General features: G+C 38.8%; 1 protein-coding gene and 1 long non-coding RNA gene across 5 annotated transcripts in view; one reads left to right on the plus strand and one right to left on the minus strand.

The window, feature by feature from the left end:
- Positions 1-23,066, plus strand: part of LOC139182710 (uncharacterized) — a 266,009-nt gene that overhangs the window by 56,271 nt on the left and 186,672 nt on the right. The window lies entirely within an intron of this gene.
- Positions 10,049-23,066, minus strand: part of CAV1 (caveolin 1) — a 36,118-nt gene continuing 23,100 nt past the window's right edge. For all 3 annotated transcript variants that reach the window (XM_019958726.2, XM_019958728.2, XM_019958727.2), the window contains exon 3: positions 10,049-12,248. In XM_019958726.2, coding sequence (XP_019814285.1) covers positions 11,907-12,248 — 342 coding nt within the window. In that variant the 3' untranslated portion in view covers positions 10,049-11,906. The remainder of the gene's footprint in view (positions 12,249-23,066) is intronic.

Consider the following 23,066-nt stretch of genomic DNA (forward strand, 5'->3'; position numbering starts at 1 on the left):
GAAAACAGGCAGAACACTCGATGACATAAATCAAAGCAAGATCCTCTATGACCCACCTCCTAGAGTAATGGAAATAAAAATAAAAGTAAGCAAGTGGGACCTGATTAAACTTAAAAGCTTTTGCACAGCAAAGGAAATGATAAGCAAGGTGAAAAGACAACACTCTGAATGGGAGAAAAAAATAGCAAATGAAACAACTGACAAAGGATTAATTTCCAAAATATACAAGCAGCTCATACAACTCAATGCCAGGAAAGCAAACAACCCAATCAAAAAGTGGGAAAAAGATCTAAGCAGACATTTTTCCAAAGACATACAGATGGCTAACAAACACATGAAAAGATGCTCAACATTGCTCATTATTAGAGAAATGCAAATCAAAACTACAATGAGATATCACCTCACATCAGTCAGAATGGCCATCATCAAAAGTCTACAAACAATAAATGCTGGAGAGGGTGTGGAGAAAAGGGAACACTTTTGCACTGTTGGTGGAAGTGTAAACTGATACAGCCACTATGGAAGACAGTATGGAGATTCCGTTAAAAACTAGAAATAAAGCCACATATGACCCAGCAATCCCACTCCTAGGCATATACCCTGAGGAAACCAAAATTGAAAAAGACACATGTATTCCATTGTTCATTGCAGCACTATTTACAACAGCTAGAACATGGAAGCAACCTAGATGCCCATTGACAGATGAAGGGATAAAGAAGTTCTGGTACATATACAAAATGGAATATCATTCAGCTATAAAAAGGAACACATTTGAGTCAGTTATGATGAGGTGGATGAACCTAGAACCTATTATACAGAGTGAATTGAGTCAGAAAGAGAAAGATGAATATCATATTACAATGCATATATATGGAATCTAGAAAAATGGAACTGAAGAATCTATTTACAGGTCAGCAATGGAGAAACAGACATAGGGAATAGACTTATGGACATGGGGAGAGGGTGAGATGTATGGAAAGAGTAACATAGAAACTTACATTGCCATATATAAAATAGATAGCCAATGGGAATTTGCTGTATGGCTCAGGAAACTCAAACAGGGGCTCTGTATCAACCTAGAGGGTTGGGATGGGGTGGGAGATGGGAGGGAGGTTCAAAAGGGAAGGGATATATGTATACCTATGGCTGATTCATGTTGAGGTTTGACAGAAAACAACAAAATTCTGTAAAGCAATTATCCTTCAATAAAAAAATAAATTCAAAAAAAAAAAAAATCCCAACTGAGCCAGGCTAATGTTTAGGTATTTAAATGCTCCCAGTACTCTGGTAGGCTGCAGTCCATGGGGTCACTAAGAGTCGGGGACGACTGAGCGACTTCACTTTCACTTTTCACTTTCACACATTGGAGAAAGAAATGGCAACCCACTCCAGTGTTCTTGCCTGGAGAATCCCAGGGTCGGGGAAGTCTGGTGGGCTGCTGTCTATGGGGTCGCACGGAGTCGGACACGACTGAAGTGACTTAGCAGCAGCAGCAGCAGCAGCACTCTGTAGCTGCCACCTGTTTGGAGGGATGTGGTCTTAGGAAGGATAGATATGTCATTCATTCATTCAGGAACATTTGAATAGTAACTACCATGTGCAATGCATCATACTAGGCTCCAGTGCTGCTCTGTCCAACATAATAGCTGTGAATCACAAGTGTCGACTTAAATTTAAATTAATTAATTACAATTTAAAATTTCAGTTTCTAGTCACACTAGCCACATTTCAAATGCTCAAGAGTCACATGTGGCTAGTGGTTACTATTGAACAGTGCAAATAAAGCTTTTTAGAGGGAAAACTTTCCTTTTGTTGCTCTCCATTTTTTGTACTGGAAATAAAGCATTTCTCTATTCGAATAAAGTTCATTGGATAGCACTGCTCCAAAGTGACAGAGATGTAAAGGGATCAGACTGAGGCCTACCATTTGAAAAACTTATTATTGTTTGCCTATGGCTGAACAGAGTACATTGTGGTAAGTTCAATCACAGAGTGTCAGTTTAACAGATATTTATTATTAGTCCTTTTGCTGAGCTCTATGGCCATACTGATGGCTAAAAATTGGTCTTTGCCCCATAGTAGCTTACAGTTCAGTGGAGATACGAATAAAATGTCCCAAAGCCTTGAGGGCAGAGCAACTTTCTCTGCCTGGGAAAGTTACAAGAGGAAAACAATTATGTCCATTTTCTTTCGGCTTCTCTATCCATGTACATGCCCCATTTTCTGAGCAACACAGAAAGTACTTTAATAACTGTCTTATGTAATAAGCAATTATTATAATTTTGCATTGGCATTCTCAAAGCACTGGCCTCCCTTTGCTTTATTTTACAAATAATCCTGGACTATAGGGTGGGAACCGTGACAACTCCCAAATTGGCCTGGCGACATTATTCATAAGGCAGGCAGTTAGACCTCATGCCAGTGACGCTTCTCTTTGTACTCTGCTGCTTAAAGCTGAGAGAACCTTCCTCCCATCTTCTCTTCCTACTACGAGTCAGGTGCAGAAGGCATTTATGTTTAACATGGTCCCAGTGTTCTAAGAGTGGCCAGCGGTGATTTTTTATTGAAATTTCTGAGAGCTGCTATTTTGTGTCTCTTCTCCTTTTTTCATGTGTTATTTAAATTTGCACAAATAATGAAATCATTATGTCTTTTAGAGTAAGATAAATCCTCATTTAATTTGAGGGTAGTGGCCAAAAATTAACTGTGTTTTCTGAGATTTATGAAAGAGACATCTATTCACTGGCTGAATTATTGGATGGGGTTGGGGAAGTTCTCCATTGCCCTCAGGGTTAGTGCCAAGGATTTAACCCTAGGTTCTTTCTGACTGGCATGGATATTCCTCTACAGAAAGAAGTTGCCCAGGAGTGAAAGCACAGCACTGTCAAGACACAAGTCCATGTCAAGCTGATTTTTTCCTTTACTTTAGTGACTTGGGGTAGTTCCTTCTAGTTGTACCTGTATTTCTGCCTGTACAATTGGTACTGATGCAATTGGTACTATACTTGTTGCCCTTGCTGTATTTAGAAATCTTTGCAATCTTAATTGTTAAAGAGAAACCAGGCTTTCTAAGCTCTCAGAAAATCTGGATTTATTTCCTGCTCCATCAGTCACTCATAAGTGACCCTAGGTAAGTCATTGGTCCTTGGTGTTTTATTCTTCCCATATGTAAAATGAGACTATGAGGCTACTTCCCTTCCTATCTCATGGGAACATGGAAGACACAGATGTGGAAGAGTTCGGAAGATTATAATTTTACAGATATTTAGGTTATAAGAGGCATTTGGCTAGTTTGCTGGTCATATCCCTATTTCTAATTAGCTTCCCCTTCCTTCCATTACATCTTAAATGGATAACTTTTCAAACCAGCTGACAGTGATGCTGTAGAGACCACTGATAGGTTCAGAATGGACAACTAATATAGGAGAAGCCTATCTATGATCTAGTATGAGCCAATCAGATGTATGAATATAGAGACAAGAAATGGAAGTCAGACAATGACAGGTTCTTGAAATAAAATGTCAGGTATATTTGGGGCACTTTGACTCAGTCCATTTGATAAGCACTAGAGGAAATACGGTCCATGAAGACAGGCAAGAGGATGGCTCGGATGTATTAAGAAAAATCAAGTGACCCAGAGGCACTGGAAAGAATGAAATTGGGTGGTGGATTGAGAGACTGTTTGAAACCCTATTTCCCATGAGGTTTGGCTCTATTTTAGTCATTTTTCACATTTTTATTTGAAGCACAATCTCATGAGATTGGAGACATTATGACTGCTGGTTTAAGAGACTGTAGTTACATGACTTACCCAAGGTCTTATAGCTGTTTGGTTGCAGATTTGGTTACAGTTCCCCGCTTCTGTTCCAGGTTTTTTCTGCTACAGTATGGCTTATTATTCACATTCATTATTGTTTAAGGTTGATGGTGAAAAAACAAGGACTAAAGAAGTTTTTCTAACCCAATGTAGATACTGAAGGCTGATTTTGTTTTTTATAAGTTGCTTGAGCAATATTTGACATCATCTCGGATATTTGTCCTAATATCATAACCTCAGTGTTAAATTTGTTTCCTCCTCAGGAATATAAATGACACTCCCAGTTTTTTCCTACTCATCCCACTCAAATTCTCAAATTATTATTCATTTCTGTTAGATCTGGAGTATGAGATTTTACAAGGCTATTATATATTTATTATGATTTTGATAGATCTTGTCTGAGTTTTGTCTTTTCAGTTGAGCCTGGATTTTCAAAGAATATTGTTAGGACATATTTGAGTAATAATCACAAAAGCAAGCACCAGTCTTTCATAAGATCTAAGTTGGTATAAAAGATGTATTTATTTCACCAAGGCAGAGGTTTTCAAATTTTATCAGTGATGGGACTGTTTAATCAAGCAAAATATTATGCTGAAAACTCATGAGAAAAAAATTAAAATGGAACTTGTTTGTTTGAGAGAAAGTATTTGATACTGTTCCTCTTGTCTCTACTTCTAACCCAACCTTGTTCTCTTAGGAAAGCTATCAGTGTTTATGGATTCTATAGTTCTGTGTTCTATAGTTTTAAAGCCATTGTACTGAACCATAAAATTTATTGTTAGTAATTTTATTTTACAAAAAGCTTATTTTCTCAGAGAAAAATAGCAAAATATCAATTCTGTTGTATCTTAGAGTTGACTTCATTTGGTGCTTCACTGAGCTTCCTTGAAGACAAAGGCCTTTGTCCTACCCATCTGTGTCTTACTTATTTTTCTATTTCCTACTACACCAAAGAGTTGCTTCCTGCTGAAGGAATAAAATAAATAACTATGTGAACAGATACTTGGATTACAGAGTATATTATTTGCATGACTTTTAACCATTTACTGTCTTTTTTTTAACCTTCAAGGACACAAAATGCTATTTTAATACTGCCAAATGATGCTCCACTTCAGCATTTTCTCCCAAGATCATAGTGAATTTCTCTATAAAGAAAAGCTTTGGAACTAATAGTTATGGGTGTTAAAGTGTTTGGGTAACCTTGAGCATTTAACTATTTAATCCATCTGAGCTTCTGTTTTCTATCTCTAAAACAGAGCAGTGGCAGCCACTTGGCCTAAAGAAGGTCCCATAAGCCATAGGGATGTCATTAGGAATATTTATAAAATGCTTAGCATGCTGCCTTGTGTGTGGCGGTGGTTTAGTCACTTAGTGATGTCTGTCTCTTTGTGACCCCGTGAACTGCAGCCCACCAGGATCCTCAGTCCATCGAGTTTTCCAGACAAAATACTGGAGTGGGTTGCCATTTCTTTCTCCATCATGTGTGGTATATGCTCAATAAAGGAAAGGCAACGAGCAAAAGGACAAAATCACAGTGAAAATGCAAAGTCAGTCTCAAGCCAAATTATATCCATCAGTGTGAATATTGTGTTGTGCATTTCACAGAGTACTTACTTGTGTTATGCAGTTGATAGAAATTTATTTTAGAGTTGACAGGTAACGAAATCTTACCTTTTCCAAGAGGTTGTGTAATGTGATAAAGAGTTTAAGAAATGTCCTCTCAAGAAGGACTTTGACTGATACCTGGGACAGTTACTATTTTGTTAATATTTGGCATGATAATAATACAAATGAAGTAGAGGAGTAGATTTCTTTGCTGCCCATTCATAGAGTGGCTCAGACTGGCAGCTGTTGCCTTTTTAAATGACCACCTTCTTCCTGCTGAAAGTACTTTCCCTACTTTTTATGCTAGTTTCCACATGTTTTCAGTTGTTCTATTAAAGTACTGGGTAGATTATAGTTTTTTCATTTTGACATATAAATTACTTAATTTTCTTTTAAAATTTATTTTTTAATTGAAGGATAATTGCTTTACAGAATTTTGCTGTTTTCTGCCAAATATCATCAATCAGTCATAGGTATACATATGTCCCCTAATTACTTAGTTTTCTATAGCATCAAATCCTCATTTTTGTTGATTTTGTTCACTTTCCCCATGTCTAACTCTTCCCACTCCTCTCTGATCACAGTAAGAAATCCTCTTTCTTGCATGTAACTTTCTAGCTCTGTGGAAGTTTGAGTGACTCATCACATAGTGGAACTGATGAAGTCAACAGCTGCTGGCAAATCATCTTTTTTCTTAATAACTGTATCAACATGTGTTTTCCATTATTTAAGTAAGAAAAAAGTGTATATCAAATATCCATGGTAGTCCTCATTAGATTTTTCATTTGGGAAACTCATGTTTTGACATATAAAAGTGTTTAAATGGGTACAATAGAGAAAGTTTCAATGGAGGAAAATCATGGAGAAAAAAAAATGAAGTTGGGGAATAAAAACAAATGGCAAGTATGTTTTGATAATGCTGTACTTTACTTCAGAATGGATTAGAAGACCATCTTTAAGACACTATTAGTGGTAAAGCATAAACATGGCACTTTATGCCTTCATAGTCTCCCTTTCTACCCATCCATCCATCAATCCATTCATTTACCAAATACTAATTGAATGTCTATTATGATAAAATCTATGCTTCGTGGAGTTTATATCCTAAGGAAGACAAAGACAAAATATTGTAAACAGACAAAATAATTTCTTAATATGGCACATGCAGTGAAGAAAATAGGCAAGAGGCTAAGATAGTGACTAAGACAGGAGGACTTGCTTCAGATATGGAAGACCACTCTGAGCAGTAATATTGAGGCTGAGACTTAAAGGAGGAGCAGGTAGCAAAGTAGAGAGGAAGGTGTAAGAGCATTCCAGTCAGAGTGAACATCTGTGCAAAGTCCTGTGACCAGATAGGACTTCCCATGCCCTTGGGAATGGAAGATCAGTGTATCTAGAGCACAGATAGAGGAGGTGGTGGTATGAGCTAAGATGGAAGATATAATTAGGGTCTAGGTCATGTAAGACTTTGTGGGTCTTAGATTTTATACTGAATACAGTAAGCTACTGGAGGTTTTTAAGCTGTGTGTATGCATGTGTGTACGACAGTTGTGTTTCTGTATCACAAAATGACCAAATGAGTTAGATTAAGGGGCAAGAGTAAAAACATAAAAACTAGCTAGGATAGTTCAGGATTTAAATAATGGTTGCTTACACTGAGGTAGTGACAGTGAAAACGAAGCAAGAGTTCAAAAGCAAGATAATAGTGAAGATGGAACTTCTTCACAGAATCCAGTGAATTAATGATAAAAGGGAAACCATCCTAAAGAAAAAATTGCTCATGATACATAAATGATACATGATATTTGTCTTTCTCTGTCTGACTTAGCTCGCTTAGTATGATATTCTCTAGGTCCACCCCTGTTGCCGCAAATGGGATTATTTCATTCTCTTTTTTTTTTTTTCAGACACAGCAGTAAATTAATTTATTTAAAGAAATTTTATTTTATATGTGAGTATAGTTGCTGTGGTGTTGGAGAAGACTCTTGAGAGTCCCTTGGACTGCAAGGAGATCCAGCCAGTCCATTCTAAAGGAGATCAGCCCTGGGATTTCTTTGGAAGGAATGATGCTAAAGCTGAAACTCCAGTACTTTGGCCACCTCATGCGAAAAGTTGACTCATTGGAAAAGACTGTGATGCTGGGAGGGGTTGGGAGCAGGAGGAGAAGGGGACGACAGAGGATGAGATGGCTGGATGGCATCACTGACTCGATGGACGTGAGTCTGAGTGAACTCCGGGAGTTGGAGATGGACAGGGAGGCCTGGCGTGCTGTGATTCATGAGGTCGCAGAGTCGGGCACGACTGAGCAACTGATCTGATCTGATCTGATAGTTGATTAACAATGTTTTGTTAGTTTCAAGTGTATAGCAAAGTGATTCAGTTATACACATGTGTGTGTGTGTTAGTCACTCGGTCGTGTACAACTGTTTGCGACACCATGGACTGTAGCCAGCCAGGCTCTCCTGTCCGTAGAAATCTCCAAGCATGAATACTGGAGTGGGTAGCCATTCCCTCCTCCAGGGGATCTTCCCAACCCAGGGGTCAAACTTGGGTCTTTTGCATGCCAGGCAGATTCTTTACTGTCTGAACCACCAGAGAAACACAGTTATACATATACCAGTATCTGTTCTTTTTCAAATATTTTTCCCATTTAGATTTTTAAAGAATATTGAGCATAATTCCCTGTGATATACAGGGAATTGTTGGCTATCTGTTTTAAATATAACAAAGTGTACATATCAATATGGCTTTCATTGTGTGTATTTATATGTCTTCTTTTTTCCATTATCCATTTTTTTCTGTTGATGGACATTTAGGTAGCTTTCACATCTCTGCAATTATAAATAATGTTGCTATGAACATTGGGATGTGTGTATCTTTCCAAGTTAGTGTTTTTGTTTTTCTTCGATGTTTACACAATAGTGGAATTGCTAGATCATATGGTAGTTCTCTTTTTAATTTTTTGTGAAACCTTCATACTATTTTCCACAGTGGTTGTACCAATTTCCCACCAACAGTGAAGGTGGGTTCCCTTTTTTCATATCTTCTCCGACATTTGTTATTTGTGTACATTTTGATAATAGCCATTCTGACAGATAGGAGGTGATATCTCATTATGGTTTTGATTTGCATTTCCTTAATGATTAGTGATGTCAAGCATCTTCATATGTCTGTTGGCCATCTGCATTTCCTCTTCAGAAAAATATTTATTCAAATCTTCTATGTATTTTTCAATTGAGTTATTTTTTTGATGTTGAGTTGTATATTTTGAATATTAACTTATCAGTCATATCATTTGCAAATATTTTCTTCCCTTCAGTTGGCTGTCTTTTTATTTTGTCGAAGGTTCCTTTGTTGTGCAAAAGCTTTTCTTTAAAGTCACTTCATTGATTTTGCTTGAATTGGTGGAATAACTTTGGCCAAGTAATGACATCTTGCCATGGTCAAAAGCAGGTCTTCACACTGCATACTAGAAATGGATTTGCTGGATAAACACAAATACCAGGCTGCATTACTAAATAATGAGCTTCAGTGCATGCTTGAGAGCCAAGCAAGAGGGACTCTGTAAACCACATGAAAGGAGTTTCAGGGCAAAGAAGTTAGAAGATTCCTTTACAAAATTTTATTTGGAAGTTGTAATGATTAATTTTATAAAAGTGTCAAATTGACTGGAGCGTCCAGATATTTGGTCAAACTTTATTCTGGGTGTTTTCATGAGGATAATTCTTGGATGGAATTAACATTTAAATTGGTAGACTGAGTAAAGCAGATTGACCTCTCTAACATGGGTGGGCCTCAGCCAATCAGTTGAAGGACCAAACAGAACCAAAGAGCTGATCTTTTGTGTAGGACACAATTGCTCCTGCCTTACTTCCTTTGAACTGGAACACTGGATTTGTCCTGCCTTTGAACTCAAACTGAAACATAGGCTTTTCGTGGGTTTCAACCTGCCAGCTTTTGGACTGGAACTATCCCATCAGTTTTCCTGTGGCTTGTTGACTCACCTGCAGACCTTGAGACTTTTTAGCCTTAACTTGTGTGGACCAATTTCTTACTCCTCTCTCTCCCTGTACTTTCCTTATATATTCACATGGGTATATTTCATATATATATGTATGTGTGTGTGTGTGTGTGTGTGTATATCCTATTGGCTTCTCTGGAGAACCCTGACTAATACAGAATATCTTAATGTAAACTTAGCCAAGGCCAAAATAAATTACTTCTGAAATGTACATCTTAAAAAATTCCAGTTAAGAAATGGCAAAGAGTCAAAGTATAACTGCCTCCCTGAATGTGTCAAATACCAATAGAGAAAGTTACCAATCACATAAAGTTGTTAGTGGCTCAAATTAGGTGACAAGTAACAAAATATTGATTAAACTGCTAAACAAATACTTATTAATTATAACTTTTATCTGAAGTAACTTATGAATGGTGATGACCTTAGAAGAAAGATCCCAACTAAATGACTTTTTAATAGTTGAAAAATGGAAGACCACCACCCCCTAAAACATACTCCAATAATGTACAGACTCTATGTACATGCACTTCACACACACACACACACCACACTACAGAAATCAACACATGCAGGCCTGTTTTGGGGAAAAATAATAAATCTGACTATTTAACTGTTAAACATTTTTATTGTGTAGACTTATTACAGGACATGCAAGATAAAAAAAGTGTAAAATATCAGTAAGCATATAAAAATTTCAGCAGTCTTTTGGACCAGCACTTGATTTGCACAAGGGAATAAGCATCTATATAGAACAGACATGTCTTGGGATACACAGTTTACAGATTGAATCACAAAACAATTTCCCAAGTGATTTTCCTCATATAAAGATAAAAAAACTTTTCACTTAAAAATTATTCAGTATAGTACATTTTCAGTTATGTACACAGTTTAAAAGTAAAACTATGTCCATGCCAGTGTCTGTTTTAATGCAGAAAACCTAAATAGGTAACAGGTTGGCGATTAAAGTGCCAGGAAAACTGGAAGAGGCAAAAAAAGAAACCAAGCAGAATTCTAACAGGTGTATGGAAATAAAAGCATAACTGAAGGTTAAAAATAAAGTCCCCCAGGGAAGAATCTTACTATGAGCAGGAGGAATAAAAAGCTTTTGGATGTACCAGGCAGCTTTCTGTATGACTCAGGTTTACAGGTAAAATTCCTCAGTTTGAATTCAGAAGAATTTGAATTTATTCCAGCAAAATTACCTCCATCTTTTATTACTGCCTCCTCCCCCATCTTCTCTCTGAGCAAAGTGACGCTTGGCTTAAGTCCAAAGCTCGTGGCAGGGGGAGGGGCCATGTGTCACAGCATAACAGGCAGTTGCAAGTGCTTTAATTTGAAGGGGTCACATTTGCAACAACTCTGACAGTCTCACACAATGGCCTCCATTTTATGAGCCCTTCCCCGGAGGCCCACTGATCAGCTGAAAAGGGAACACAATGTTCAGCCACTAAACCACCCCGGTGATGGATTAGTTTGGAGTCAGGAAAGCGTGATTATTCTTGAAAATAAACGAAGCTGAATAGACATGCTGACCTCATTCAGCTAGTGAGAGGCAGGGAAAGTTGGCTTCCACTTCTGCCAGCCCAGAGGGCTTGGCCCCATTTATTCACCTTAATTCATTTAATGGGGCTGATGTGGACCATACCCCATATGGATAAAGATGTTGTGTGATCAAGTACAGACATGAACTTCATCTGATCCCATATCTTGGAGTCAGAAATAAGTGTGAAGAACTAGGTAATGGATTTTTCTAATTTTGGTCTTCAGGAAGGCTGCTGACCTAATGAAAGTTGATGAGGTGGACCCTATTTTAAAAGGAAAACCTGGAGAACAGGAAGGCACTTAGGTGTCATCATCTATGTAACAAATATCCAGGCATACAAGTATCTATCACAGGTTAAAACTTCAAGAAAGTAAGGCAATAGATCATGTGCAGATTATGTTGTCTAACTTGATGAAGATCACTAGATCCCATTGAATCATTACAGTGAATGGCAGCAATTCACTAAACACTTCAGAAGGAAGAGTTTGCTTAAAACTGCCCACATATCTGTACACTCAGTGACAATAGCCTGGAATACTTGAATACTTCCCTTACCATAAAATGATTGACATTTTAGAACAGGCAGTTGAGGTTGTTAGTTCTTTTTTTCCTCCTCAGTTCTTCATATTTCTCTCAAGTTATCTTTTAACAATAGGTTCATATCTCAGCCAATAGGACAATGATCCAAATGAAAGAAAAATATTTTAAATGGGTTTTAAAAGTTCAGACAACCCCCAACACAGACAACCCAATAGCTCAGAGGAGAAAAATAATAGTTACGAAGACTGAGAGAGTGATATCTTTGTTCTGAACCAGGAAATTCATTCATATGCTGTTGCTATACTAGCAACTTGAAATTGGCACTGAGAAAATTAAAAGGGAAGAAAGAATCATATATACTTCTATCCTTGAAATGTCATTTATATTTCTTTCTGCGTGTTGATGCGGATATTGCTGAATATTTTGCCAATAGCCTCAAACAGCGGGTCACAGAAGGTGTGGACGTAGATGGAATAGACACGGCTGATGCACTGAATCTCAATCAGGAAACTCTTAATGCATGGTACAACTGCCCAGATGTGCAGGAAAGAGAGAATGGCAAAGTAAATGCCCCAGATGAGTGCCATTGGGATGCCAAAGAGGGCAGACAGCAAACGGTAAAACCAGTACTTTGTCACAGTGAAGGTGGTGAAGCTGGCCTTCCAGATGCCGTCGAAACTGTGTGTTCCTTCTGGTTCTGCAATCACATCTTCAAAATCAATCTGAAAAGAAGAAGTGACAGAACATGAGCTTGAAATAGAAGAAACAAGAAAAAACCCATTTCTGAGTATGCATAAATGTATATTAGCTTTTATGTACAGGTTCTGTGTAAAATGCTTAAAGGCACCCAGCAGCATCAGCCTCACTCGGAATATGTGGGAAATGCAGATTTGGGCTCCACCCAGACCTCTAGGGGTAGTGTCAAGGTGGATTTCTAACATGTTCTCTGGGTGTTTCTTCGCTATGTGAACGGTTAAGAACTGCTGCTCTAGGGAAAACTAAAGGGATATGATAAAATTCTTGCCTTCAAGTAAAGCCCAGCAATATGGATAAGTATACTAGGCATTCAGTAAAATGTAAATAACATGATCTAAGTTAACTGCATTCCAAGACAACTACACAAACAATGTTAAGAGGTAGTTAGTTCATATGTGCTAAATCACTTCAGTCGTATCTGACTCTTTGTGACCCTATGGGCTGTAGCCCACCAGGCTCCTCTGTCCATGGGTTTCTCCAGGCAAGAAAATGAGTGAGTTGCCATGACCTCCTCCAGGGGATCTTCCTGATCCAGGGATCGAACCTACATCTTACATCTTCTGCATTGGCAGGTGGGGTCTTTACCACTAGCCCCACCTGGGAAGCAGTTCATGACTGATTGTCAACTCTCCAACACTCAGCTGGTAGAATATCTTCAGGAAATTAGATCATTGTGGGCTCTGAGGATTTAAGAAATCTTCATTGTGTGACGGGATTTGAGCAGGGATTGGAAAATGGGGTATGGCTTGGAAAGGAAGGAAGAAGGGATCTGAAAAACGCTGTGATCAAGGCCCCAGGACAACGAAGGATGATGCAGTGAGTGTCACAGACAGATAGACCTGTGTGGCCATGGCTGAAAAGAAAGGTTGAGGCCAGACTCAGTTTTACTTTATATGAAGTGGTGATGGGGGCGGTGGGGGGTGAGGGGGCGGTGTCTGTTGAAGATGTTGGAGCAGAGGAATGCAGCCACAATCCAATTCAGTCATTTACCAACATGAATTTGATAGCAGTGTCTAGGCTAGGGGAAAAGGAAAAGAGACTCAAGGAAGAAAGATTCTTGCAGTATCCCAAGTTTGAGATGGCAGGGCCAAAACTGTAATAGTGACCATGAAAAAAGAGAAGAATGAATTTCAGGGATGTTAAAGGAAGAGTGCCCAGGACTTGGTTACTTCAAGGATAAGGAGAGAGAAAAGCCTAAGATGAACTTTGAGCTTCAGGTCTGCCTGCCAGAGAGAGTTGGGCATGCATGCCAAGTTGCTTCAGTTGAGTCCGACTCTTTGCACCCCTATGGATCATAGCCCGCCAGGCTCCTCTGTCCATGGGATTCTTCAGGCAAGAGTACTGGAGCTTGTCTGGACTGCTGCTTAATCTTGAGCTTTAAGGATTAAAGCCATGCCCTCTTTCAGGGGATCTTCCTGACCCAGGGATCGAATCTACGTCTCATATCTCCTGCACTGATAGGCAGATTCTTTACCACTAGCACCACCTGTGAGGCCCATTACAGGTTGATTTTGTCTTTATTCAAAACTTTTACTGTTTCTTCAATTTAAAAACTAAGTTCTCTCTTAACATTTTCTTAACTGCCTTCCTAATTTTCTTCTTGCTGTTAATGTCACCTCTGCTCTCTCTAGGGGCTTCCCAGGCGGTGCTAGTGGTAAAGAACCATTTGCCAGTGTAGAAGACATAAGAGATGTGCGTTCAATTCCTGGGTCAGGAAGATCCACTGAAGTAAATCAGGGCAACCCACTCCAGTATTCTTGCCTGGAGAATCTCATAGACAGAGGAGCCTGGCAGGCAATGGTCCATAGGGGTGCAAGGAGCTGGACACCACTGAAGCAACTTAGCAGCAGAAGCAACACCTGTACTAGTCCCTTTTGGTGGCCACTAGAAAATAATCAAATTAGTTTGTAGTCATGTAGCAGTTAACTAAGTGCTTCTACATGTATTGTCTCCATGTGACCTAGGGTTTCAAACCCTAGGTTTGAAATCTGGGAAGGTAGGTTGTCATTTTACAAAAGAAGATACATAGATTCGGAGACATAATGGTGGCTTGCTAAAGTCAAACACAGCAGAGGTGGGGACAGGATGCAAGCCTAGCCCCTTTCCCAATAGCATTCTTTCCCACAGAATTAATTTGCAGGAGCTTTTATCCATCTGGAAGGATTATATAGACTAAAGCATGGGGTAACAAAATTACCACCAGAAGTGTAGGACAGAGCCAGTTTAACTGCGGAGTGGTGGCAGCTATATGAAGGATATATGTATATATCCTTATATATAAATATATAAACCATATATATTATGTGGTTTGAAATATAAACACATTGATGACTGCCAGAAGCAATCCAATGGCACCCCACTCCAGTACTCTTGCCTGGAAAATCCCATGGATGGAGGAGCCTGGAAGGCTGCAGTCCATGGGGTCGCTGAGGGTTGGACATGACCAAGCGACTTCACTCTCACTTTTCACTTTCATGCATTGGAGAAGGAAATGGCAATTCAGTCCAGTGTTCTTGCCTGGAGAATCCCAGGGACGGGGGAGCCTGGTGGGCTGCTGTCTATGGGTTGCACAGAGTTGGACACGACTGACACAATTTAGCAGCAGCAGCAGCAATCCAGGCAAGCTCAGGATTAAGGAATGAGGACTTATGTGACTCCATGGAGCCTCTCAGTGCCAAGGAGCCACTTTTGGTTAAACACAATCAACTTCTTTTGGAAAAAAATACATGATGCTTACCAATAGTTAATGTTTATTTTCTAAAACATTCTGTTTCTTGATCTGTTGTCCAATGTCCTAAGAATATGTAATACATAGAAAAGGTATGTCCATAATTATCTAAAGGAAGTTAAATAAATTTATTGTTGTTCTAATGTTTTCTTTCCCTGTTTAGATCTAGACTCAGAAGTAAACATGTGTGTGTTTTAAAAGATTGTTGTAAATGTGTGGCAAGTCAGATCAATCTTTCAATGAAGTTTCTGTGCAGATACTTGTTTACTATAGGGTTTTGTTCTGGTACTGGATTTTCCCAAAGCTGTTAAAAATAAAGGTCTGTGCTTTTCCTTTGAAAGGTCCCCAAAGAATTTTATTTTTAAAAGATGACTATTTTGTAAGAGGATTTGGTGAAGTCAAAATGAATGCACTAGAGCAAGATATTCTTAATCTGAATCAAAGGTTGGGCAATGGTGGTCCATGAATGCCCTGAAGGGGGCACTTAATAGAAGAGGGCCATCACTTTTATAGAAAATAGTCTATTGCCAAAGGAGGCTGGTAAGGACTTTACAGGAACCAAGGATTCCTGTCTCTTTACAGAACAGAATTTAAGCATGTTTGCCTACAGATTCTTTTCCAAGGGAATGGATAGTTACTAACATTTGTTGACTGGCTATCGTGATCAAACGCTGTTCTCATTTAACTCACAGCAACTCTGTAATTTATTATTGCCATTTAATAGAAAAATGTGAAGTTTAATAGATTGTCCAGGTAAATAAGAGGTAGATTTGAATTTCCAACCTGGTTTGAAAGATATTGATTCTTTCTTTTAATACCACATTGCTTAAAAAATATTTTTCAAATTTTCTCTAAGGCAATCAGTATTTCATAATTAAAAGGCAAATTGACCAAAAAAAAAAAAAAAAGAGAGAGAGAGAGAAAGAGAGAGATTATTGAGTTTAACCCTCTGGTAACTGTACGAATTCCCATAGCCTAGTCTCTGAGAACAGTGTTAGGATGAGGTCATACACTTATATACATGATTGGTCCTTGTTGAAGATCTATAAACATGTGCCATCTATGTAAGATTTCTTACTGATAATTTAATTTTTCTAAACATAAATATAAATGCTTTTTTCAGTGAACATTTTAGAAATTCTTAAGTTTTAAGTTGCTTAAAAAATTTGAGTGGTTACTTTTTTAATGCTTTCCAAAACTGCAGTGAGTATGATTTATCTTCAAATATCCAAGTGAATTTAGAGCAAGTCTCCAGGGGTGGAAAGCAACATGACAAAAATAACATGTTATATAAATATATTCCTTAGTTAGTTGCTGCTTTAGTCTTAAGAATGTAACATGGCTTAAAATAAAAGTCAATTAGATGCAGTTCAAGAGAGAAAAGGCAGGTTAAAGAAACACAGTGAAGCCAGAAATAATCTTTAGTTTCTCTCTACCTCCATTTCTGCAACAGTAATAGTAATATTGATAGGTGTTTGTGAGGAGGACATGAGAAAATTTATGTAAAGTGCTTGGCATGGGGATAGATCATTGCAATATAGTAAATACTCAATAAACAGCATTAAAAATTACTTGTTGTGGGTGACTACATTTTTAAATAGGCAATTGAAATAAGAGAAACTATCAGTTGCAAAGTACATGGTGGCTGTAAATTCAAACCTCATCAGTGCTTCAAAAGAGCTAACTTCCATCTGTAATAATCTTTACCACAACCTCTGAGGTACGTATCATTGTTCTCATTTTACATAATGAGGCTACTGTTGGAGGTTAAGACATTACCCAAGGTCATATGGATGATAAGGGGCAAAACTGGAACTTGTCCTTCTTTAAGTCTAACTTCCTTTTGCTTTTGTATCCCTGGGACTATAAGCTCTTCTAATTAGACCTGTTTGCTTAATTTTCACCCAGAATGATATGCTTCCTAAAACATGCACATTTTGATTATTAAAGAAATTACTCTTGTTAATGTTTCTATTTTAAGTTAGAACATCTAGTAACTAGGATGTTTTGCCTTTTTGGTACTGACTGAATTTCCATGGCCCTGCACATCATGTTCTCACAATCCTGGGCACCTAGCCAAGAACTCTCTCTCTAATTGGCAGATAAGGAAACTGAGGCACAATTTAAATGGACCAGATTTCTCAAGGTCCTAAGTGAATCAGTGAAATTAGAACTCTAATTTCCTGATTCCCAGGCCTAGGTCCACCCCTACCCGCCACACTATTTCCCTATGAATGTACATCTTTCTCCTTATGTCCCTTCTCTGCCTACCCCATTCCTAACTCTAGGTCTCCTGTAAGTCTCTCATTGTCTTCTAAGACATGGACTTGAAATATATCACTGTGTGAGGTTAGGAGAAATGTCCTTTGCTCAGCATGAATATAGAGATTTCTGTATACCTATTTAGGGTGAACAGGTGAAAACCAGAGGGAATATTTTGGAAAACATCCTCATTATACATTTTGAAACATTCATAATTGATTGAACCCAACAAAATTCTGTTAGTAATCAGTCATTCCATTTAAAGGCAGTTCACAATTCCATCCAAGCATAGTTGCCTTAGCAGATTCATAGATATATAAAGCTGAAGGGATTCTTAAAGAAAAGGAGATCCACTTGAGAGAGAGAAATTGATGGACAAAGCTGTCAGATGACCAGATCAAGAATGCTGCTGCTGCTGCTAAGTTGCTTTAGTTGTGTCCGACTCTATGCAACCCCATAGACGGCAGCCCGCCAGGCTCCTCCATCCCTGGGATTCTCCAGGCAAGAACACTGGAGTGGGTTGCCATTTCCTTCTCCAATGCATGACAGTGAAAAGTGAAAGTGAAGTCACTGAGTCGTGTCCGACTCCCAGTGACCCCATGGACTGCAGCCCACCAGGCTCCTCCACCCATGGGATTCTCCAGAATACTTTCCCACTTAATGGCAGGCGCAGACTTGGAATTCAGGCTTAGAAACTTTCCTGGGCTTTTCCACTACTGTCTGCTTATCACCGCACACCCTCCATCATCTGGATGCTACATTCCATTGCCAATGGAAAAGGCAACTAGGCTTGAATGTGAATTTGAACATCATTGAATGAAAAGTGGTGCCTTTTTCTGATTATCTCGTGTGCTCATTGTTCATATGCATCATGGGTTTGATTTATCCCTCATCAAAGCTGTCACTCTGGAGTCCCATTCCTCAGGGACATGACCCTCTTACCCCTCTAGAGGAAGTCTCAGAGCAGGTGTTACTCAGAGCGAACTGTATTTGCTCACATAAATTTGGAGCAGAGCAAGAATTAGAGGTTTCCTTTTGGACAAACACAAAAGCGAAGAAATGCAGGTGCCATTTAGTTTCTTAGAATGGGGATGCTTCAGATGAGGTTGAGCTGCTCCTCAAATGAGCTGATTTTCTGTTCTGTAAACTATGGAACAAGTTGCCCTTCTGGCAAGAATCAGACTTCAAAATCAAAGGCATAAATAAACTTCAGTATTTGTATGTCTTAATAGATGCTTTATAAGGAGTCAAGAGTTTATGTTATTAGATTTTTATAAATGACATTAAATACTTTTGTACAACACTGACTTATGATGCTATAATTTTTGAAACATAAGTTAGCAAAAATCTAGCAGCAGACGTCAAGAAAAGCAATCTGTCTCATTGTGTTTTAATAATAGTTGTTGGCTAGTGCAAGTCATTTTGTTAAATGTATGTGATGGAAATATTAAAAAAGAATTTTCCATGTACACAGGATTAAAAAACATGGGCTCATTTTTTTTGTCTCAAAATTTGGACATTTTATTTCTGGATAAAGAATTTCCAAGAAGGAAACTTTAAGTACATTTGGGATTTAATAAGCAAAGATGCTTGCCTATTCTGTTTCCATGAGAAAATATCATTTTAGATTTTTGTGAAAATTGTGATAAAATTATGAAACTGTGATTATACTGGATATATGGAACACATAAATAATAACAAACAAGATGTTTATAGAAGATGTGTGTTGTCTGCCTGACACCCACAGTCCCACTTTTCTGCCAGTGAAGCTTCATTTGTTCAGGTCATGGAAATAATTCTTTTATCTTAGAGATAAGTTGTAGATGGTTTAGACTTGCCATGGTAATCTTAGTCTCCTTGTCAAGTGGTCAGTTTAGAGTAGACATGTCACCCTATTCTCGCCAATGAGATTAAGTAGAAGTCTGCCGGGCTAGACTTCCGGAAAGCTTTACCTTTCTTATGAAAAGAAACAGAGGCATTTGGTATGGCCCTTTGCCCTTCTTCCTACTTAGAAAATGATGTCTTGCCTTAATGTAGAGAAGTCATCTTTTGACCATGAGGTGACATATATAATTAAAAGACCAAGAGAATAGAAGAAGATGCTGCTTTTGTGCTACCAATCTACTGAAACAATTCAGTAGCTATCTGCCTCTAGACTTCTCCTTATGCTTTTATTTTTAAGCCACAGCTATTCAATTTTCAGCTACCTATATCAGAAAGCATTCTGAAGTGATATAGTAACTAACACTCTTTCCTTTTGGTTAGCATAGTAGGTGTACAACTCCTCATTTATAAACCTAAGTTCAATTAGTAACTTCAGAATCTTTTCAGCACTACTATACTCTACCCCCAGAATACACTCCCTAACCTGTATCAGAAAAGTTTGTTTTAGCAAACCATAAGTAGGATGATAAATTGACAATAAAAAAAGCAAATTCATGTGTTCTGTGATAGACAACATCTAAGATGGCTCCCAACGATCCCTCCTCCTCAACTTCTTGGTATTTATGCCTTTGTGTAACGTTCCCCCCACTTTTGAGTGGGCTGGACTTGTTGATTTGCTTCTAAATAATAAAATGTGGCAAAAATGATGGGGTAGTCTCTTCCATGATCAGGTTACAAAAGACCATGGTATCATCTTCCTTCCTTTCTTGCTCTCTTGCTTGCTTGCTCTGCAGGAAACCAGGTGCTGAGTTGTGAGCTGCCTTTTGGAGAGGTGTGTGAGGAAGTTAACTGAGGCAGAACTATAGCCAATAGCCACTGAGGAACTAAGTCCTCAAACCAGAAGCTTGGGAGGAACTGAATCCTACCAGTGGCCATGTGAGTGAGCTTGGAAGTGGGTCTTTCCCCAGTTGGGCCTTGAGACGAACTCAAGCCCTGCCACGTGCATTAAAGCCTGTGAGAGGCCCTGTACAGAACCATTCAGCTAAGTCACATTTGGATTTCAGATACACTGTTAGATTATTTAAATATTTGCTATACAAAGCCACTGAATTTTGAGGCCATTGGTTATGCAGCTATAGATGACTAATATGATTCTAAAACAAACCACCTTTGATGATCATGTTTTATTTTTCATTATATTATTCTTTTTCTGTTATATAATTCCATTTTCATGCTTATAGAAAAACATACACAGTCAGTCAGTTCAGTTCAGTTGCTCAGTCATGTCCGACTCTTTGTGACGCCAGGCCTCCCTGTCCGTCACCAACTCCCGGAGTTCACCTAAACTCACGTCCATCGAGTCGGTGATGCCATCCAGCCATCTCATCCTCTGTCGTCCCCTTCTCCGCCTGCCCCCAATCCCTCCCAGCATCAGGGTCTTTTCCAATAAGTCAACTCTTCGCATGAGGTGACCAAAGTATTGGAGTTTCAGCTTTAGCATCAGTCCTTCCAAAGAACACCCAGGACTGATCTCCTTTAGAATGGACTGGTTGGATCTCCTTGCAATTCAAGGAACTCTCAAGAGTCTTCTCCAAGTGATGTGATGCTTCAACCACAGTTCAAAAGCATCAATTCTTCGGCGCTCAGCCTTCTTCACAGTCCAACTCTCACATCCATACATGACCATAGGAAAAACCATAGCCTTGACGAGACGAACCTTTGTTGGCAAAGTAATGTCTCTGCTTTTGAATATGCTATCTAGGTTGGTCACAACTTTCCTTCCAAGGAGTAAGCGTCTTTTAATTTCATGGCTGCAGTCACCATCTGCAGTGATTTTTGAGCCCAAAAAATAAAGTCAGCCACTGTTTCCACTGTTTCCCCATCTATTTGCCATGAAGTGATGGGACTGGATGCCATGATCTTAGTTTTCTGAATATTGAGCTTTAAATCAACTTTTTAACTCTCCTCTTTCAACAAGAGGCTTTTTAGTTCCTCTTCACTTTCTGCCATAAGAGTGGTGTCATCTGCATATATGAGGTTATTGATATTTCTCCCGGAAATCTTGATTCCAGCTTGTGTTTCTTCTAACCCAGTGTTTCTCATGATGTACTCTGCATATAAGTTAAATAAGCAGGGTGACAATATACAGCCTTGATGTACTCCTTTTCCTATTTGGAACCAGTCTGTTGTTCCACATCCAGTTCTAACTGTTGCTTCCTGACCTGCATATAGGTTTCTCAAGAGGCAGGTCAGGTGGTCTGGTATTCCCATCTCTTTCAGAATTGAGTGAATATAAATATCCTGCAATCCGGTCCTGGAGTAAAGTCCAGGAATATATGAGAAGGAAATACAGCATTTTAAACTTTCAACAATTCATATTAAACTGAATATTGGAAAAACTGTACACAGTTGATAGTGCTCTCAGTTCATATTGCTAATATGCTTGGATTTCTACCCAGATATGCACCAAAGACTAAGAGTCAGCTCCACCTTGAAGACATGCCACTGAATCTGGACTTTTGATTATGTGTTGAATGCACCAGCACAGGGGTAGTGTGGCAAAGTTAATGGGAGGGAGGGAGAGTACCTGTTAAAATGCAGATTCTTAGGCTCCTTTCAGTCTAGGATCACACTCTCTGGGGTGGGCCTGGTGAATCTTATACAAAAAAGTGAATTAGTGAATGACAACCTCTGTATGGATTTAATGACAGCTTCTTTCTGTTGTCAGTACTCTCTTCCCTCTGTGCCTGGAAGCCCTAATCTGCTTCCTGCTTCTTTCCTGAAACTCCTCCCGTGCCGGCTGGCATATGGAAATTGGTGGATAAAGAATGAATGGAAATTCTTTTGAAAAGCTTTCCCTAATTTAAACCTATAAATATTTATTGGACAAGGATGAATGACTGTTATTATGGAAAACACAAAAACTGGCAATAGAAATCCTGATTTATTTTTTATGATTTTAAACCCAGTATAAACAAATGAATGTTTTAAAAATCAAATACGTACTTCTAAAATCCTACCTACTACATGAACCAAGCCCACACATAGAGAAAGAAGGTTGAAACTAATTTCAAACTCCCCTCAGTGTTCTCATACATATTTCCAACATGTTGAATGGCCTTTGAAGTTAGTGGAATAAATGTGGTCCATGAGTGTGTGGGTGTAGAGAGGGTTGAGAACTAGCACAATTAAATGTTACCAGAACACAGGAACTCTGCCCTAATGCCTAAGTGTTTTCTCAGGGGCAAGGGCAAATATCCATTTGTTTATTGAACTGAGCTGGCATCATTGAGGGGAAAAAGCGGCAGTGAAAGCTGCAGTGTTCTTGCAGCCTCGACTGAAAAGAGGAGGCCTCTATTGTATCCTTAATGCTTGTGATTATTTGGACTTCCAGAAATCTACACAGAGAACTAGGAAGAGTTTAAACCAAGGGTGGGAACACTGAAGTGTTCTTGGATTGCCTTGGGGTAACAGGTGCTAGGCAACTTCACCCTGTGGGAGAGCACTGGGCTGCCTTTTGACCTAAAGGGAGAGGGCTGCATTAGTAATCAGAGTTTCAAACTAGAGAACAGAAAGGTGGGTATTTGCATACTTCTGAGTGACAGGAGAGGGCTGGGTGTACAGGGAAGGGTGCAAAGGGGACCTGTAGCCCTTGACCCGGGCTTCTAGCTGGAACCCTTGAGTCTCTCCCTCAGGATTGCTTCTCAGACATTACAGAGACCTCAGAATAGATATTATACACATTTAGTGTCCTACTTCACTCATCTGCTTCTCTTCACAAAGTTGTAAAGTTCTAGGTTATTTTCATAATAAGAATAGAAAATAGTCTATTAATTCCCTGACAGAAAAGGTCACTTAACTAATGAATGAATGGAGCAAACCAGGATCTAGGGCAAGTTGGTGTCCACTG

This window comes from Bos indicus, chromosome 4 (assembly GCF_029378745.1).
Source record: "Bos indicus isolate NIAB-ARS_2022 breed Sahiwal x Tharparkar chromosome 4, NIAB-ARS_B.indTharparkar_mat_pri_1.0, whole genome shotgun sequence".
Classification (NCBI taxonomy): Eukaryota; Metazoa; Chordata; class Mammalia; order Artiodactyla; family Bovidae; genus Bos; species Bos indicus.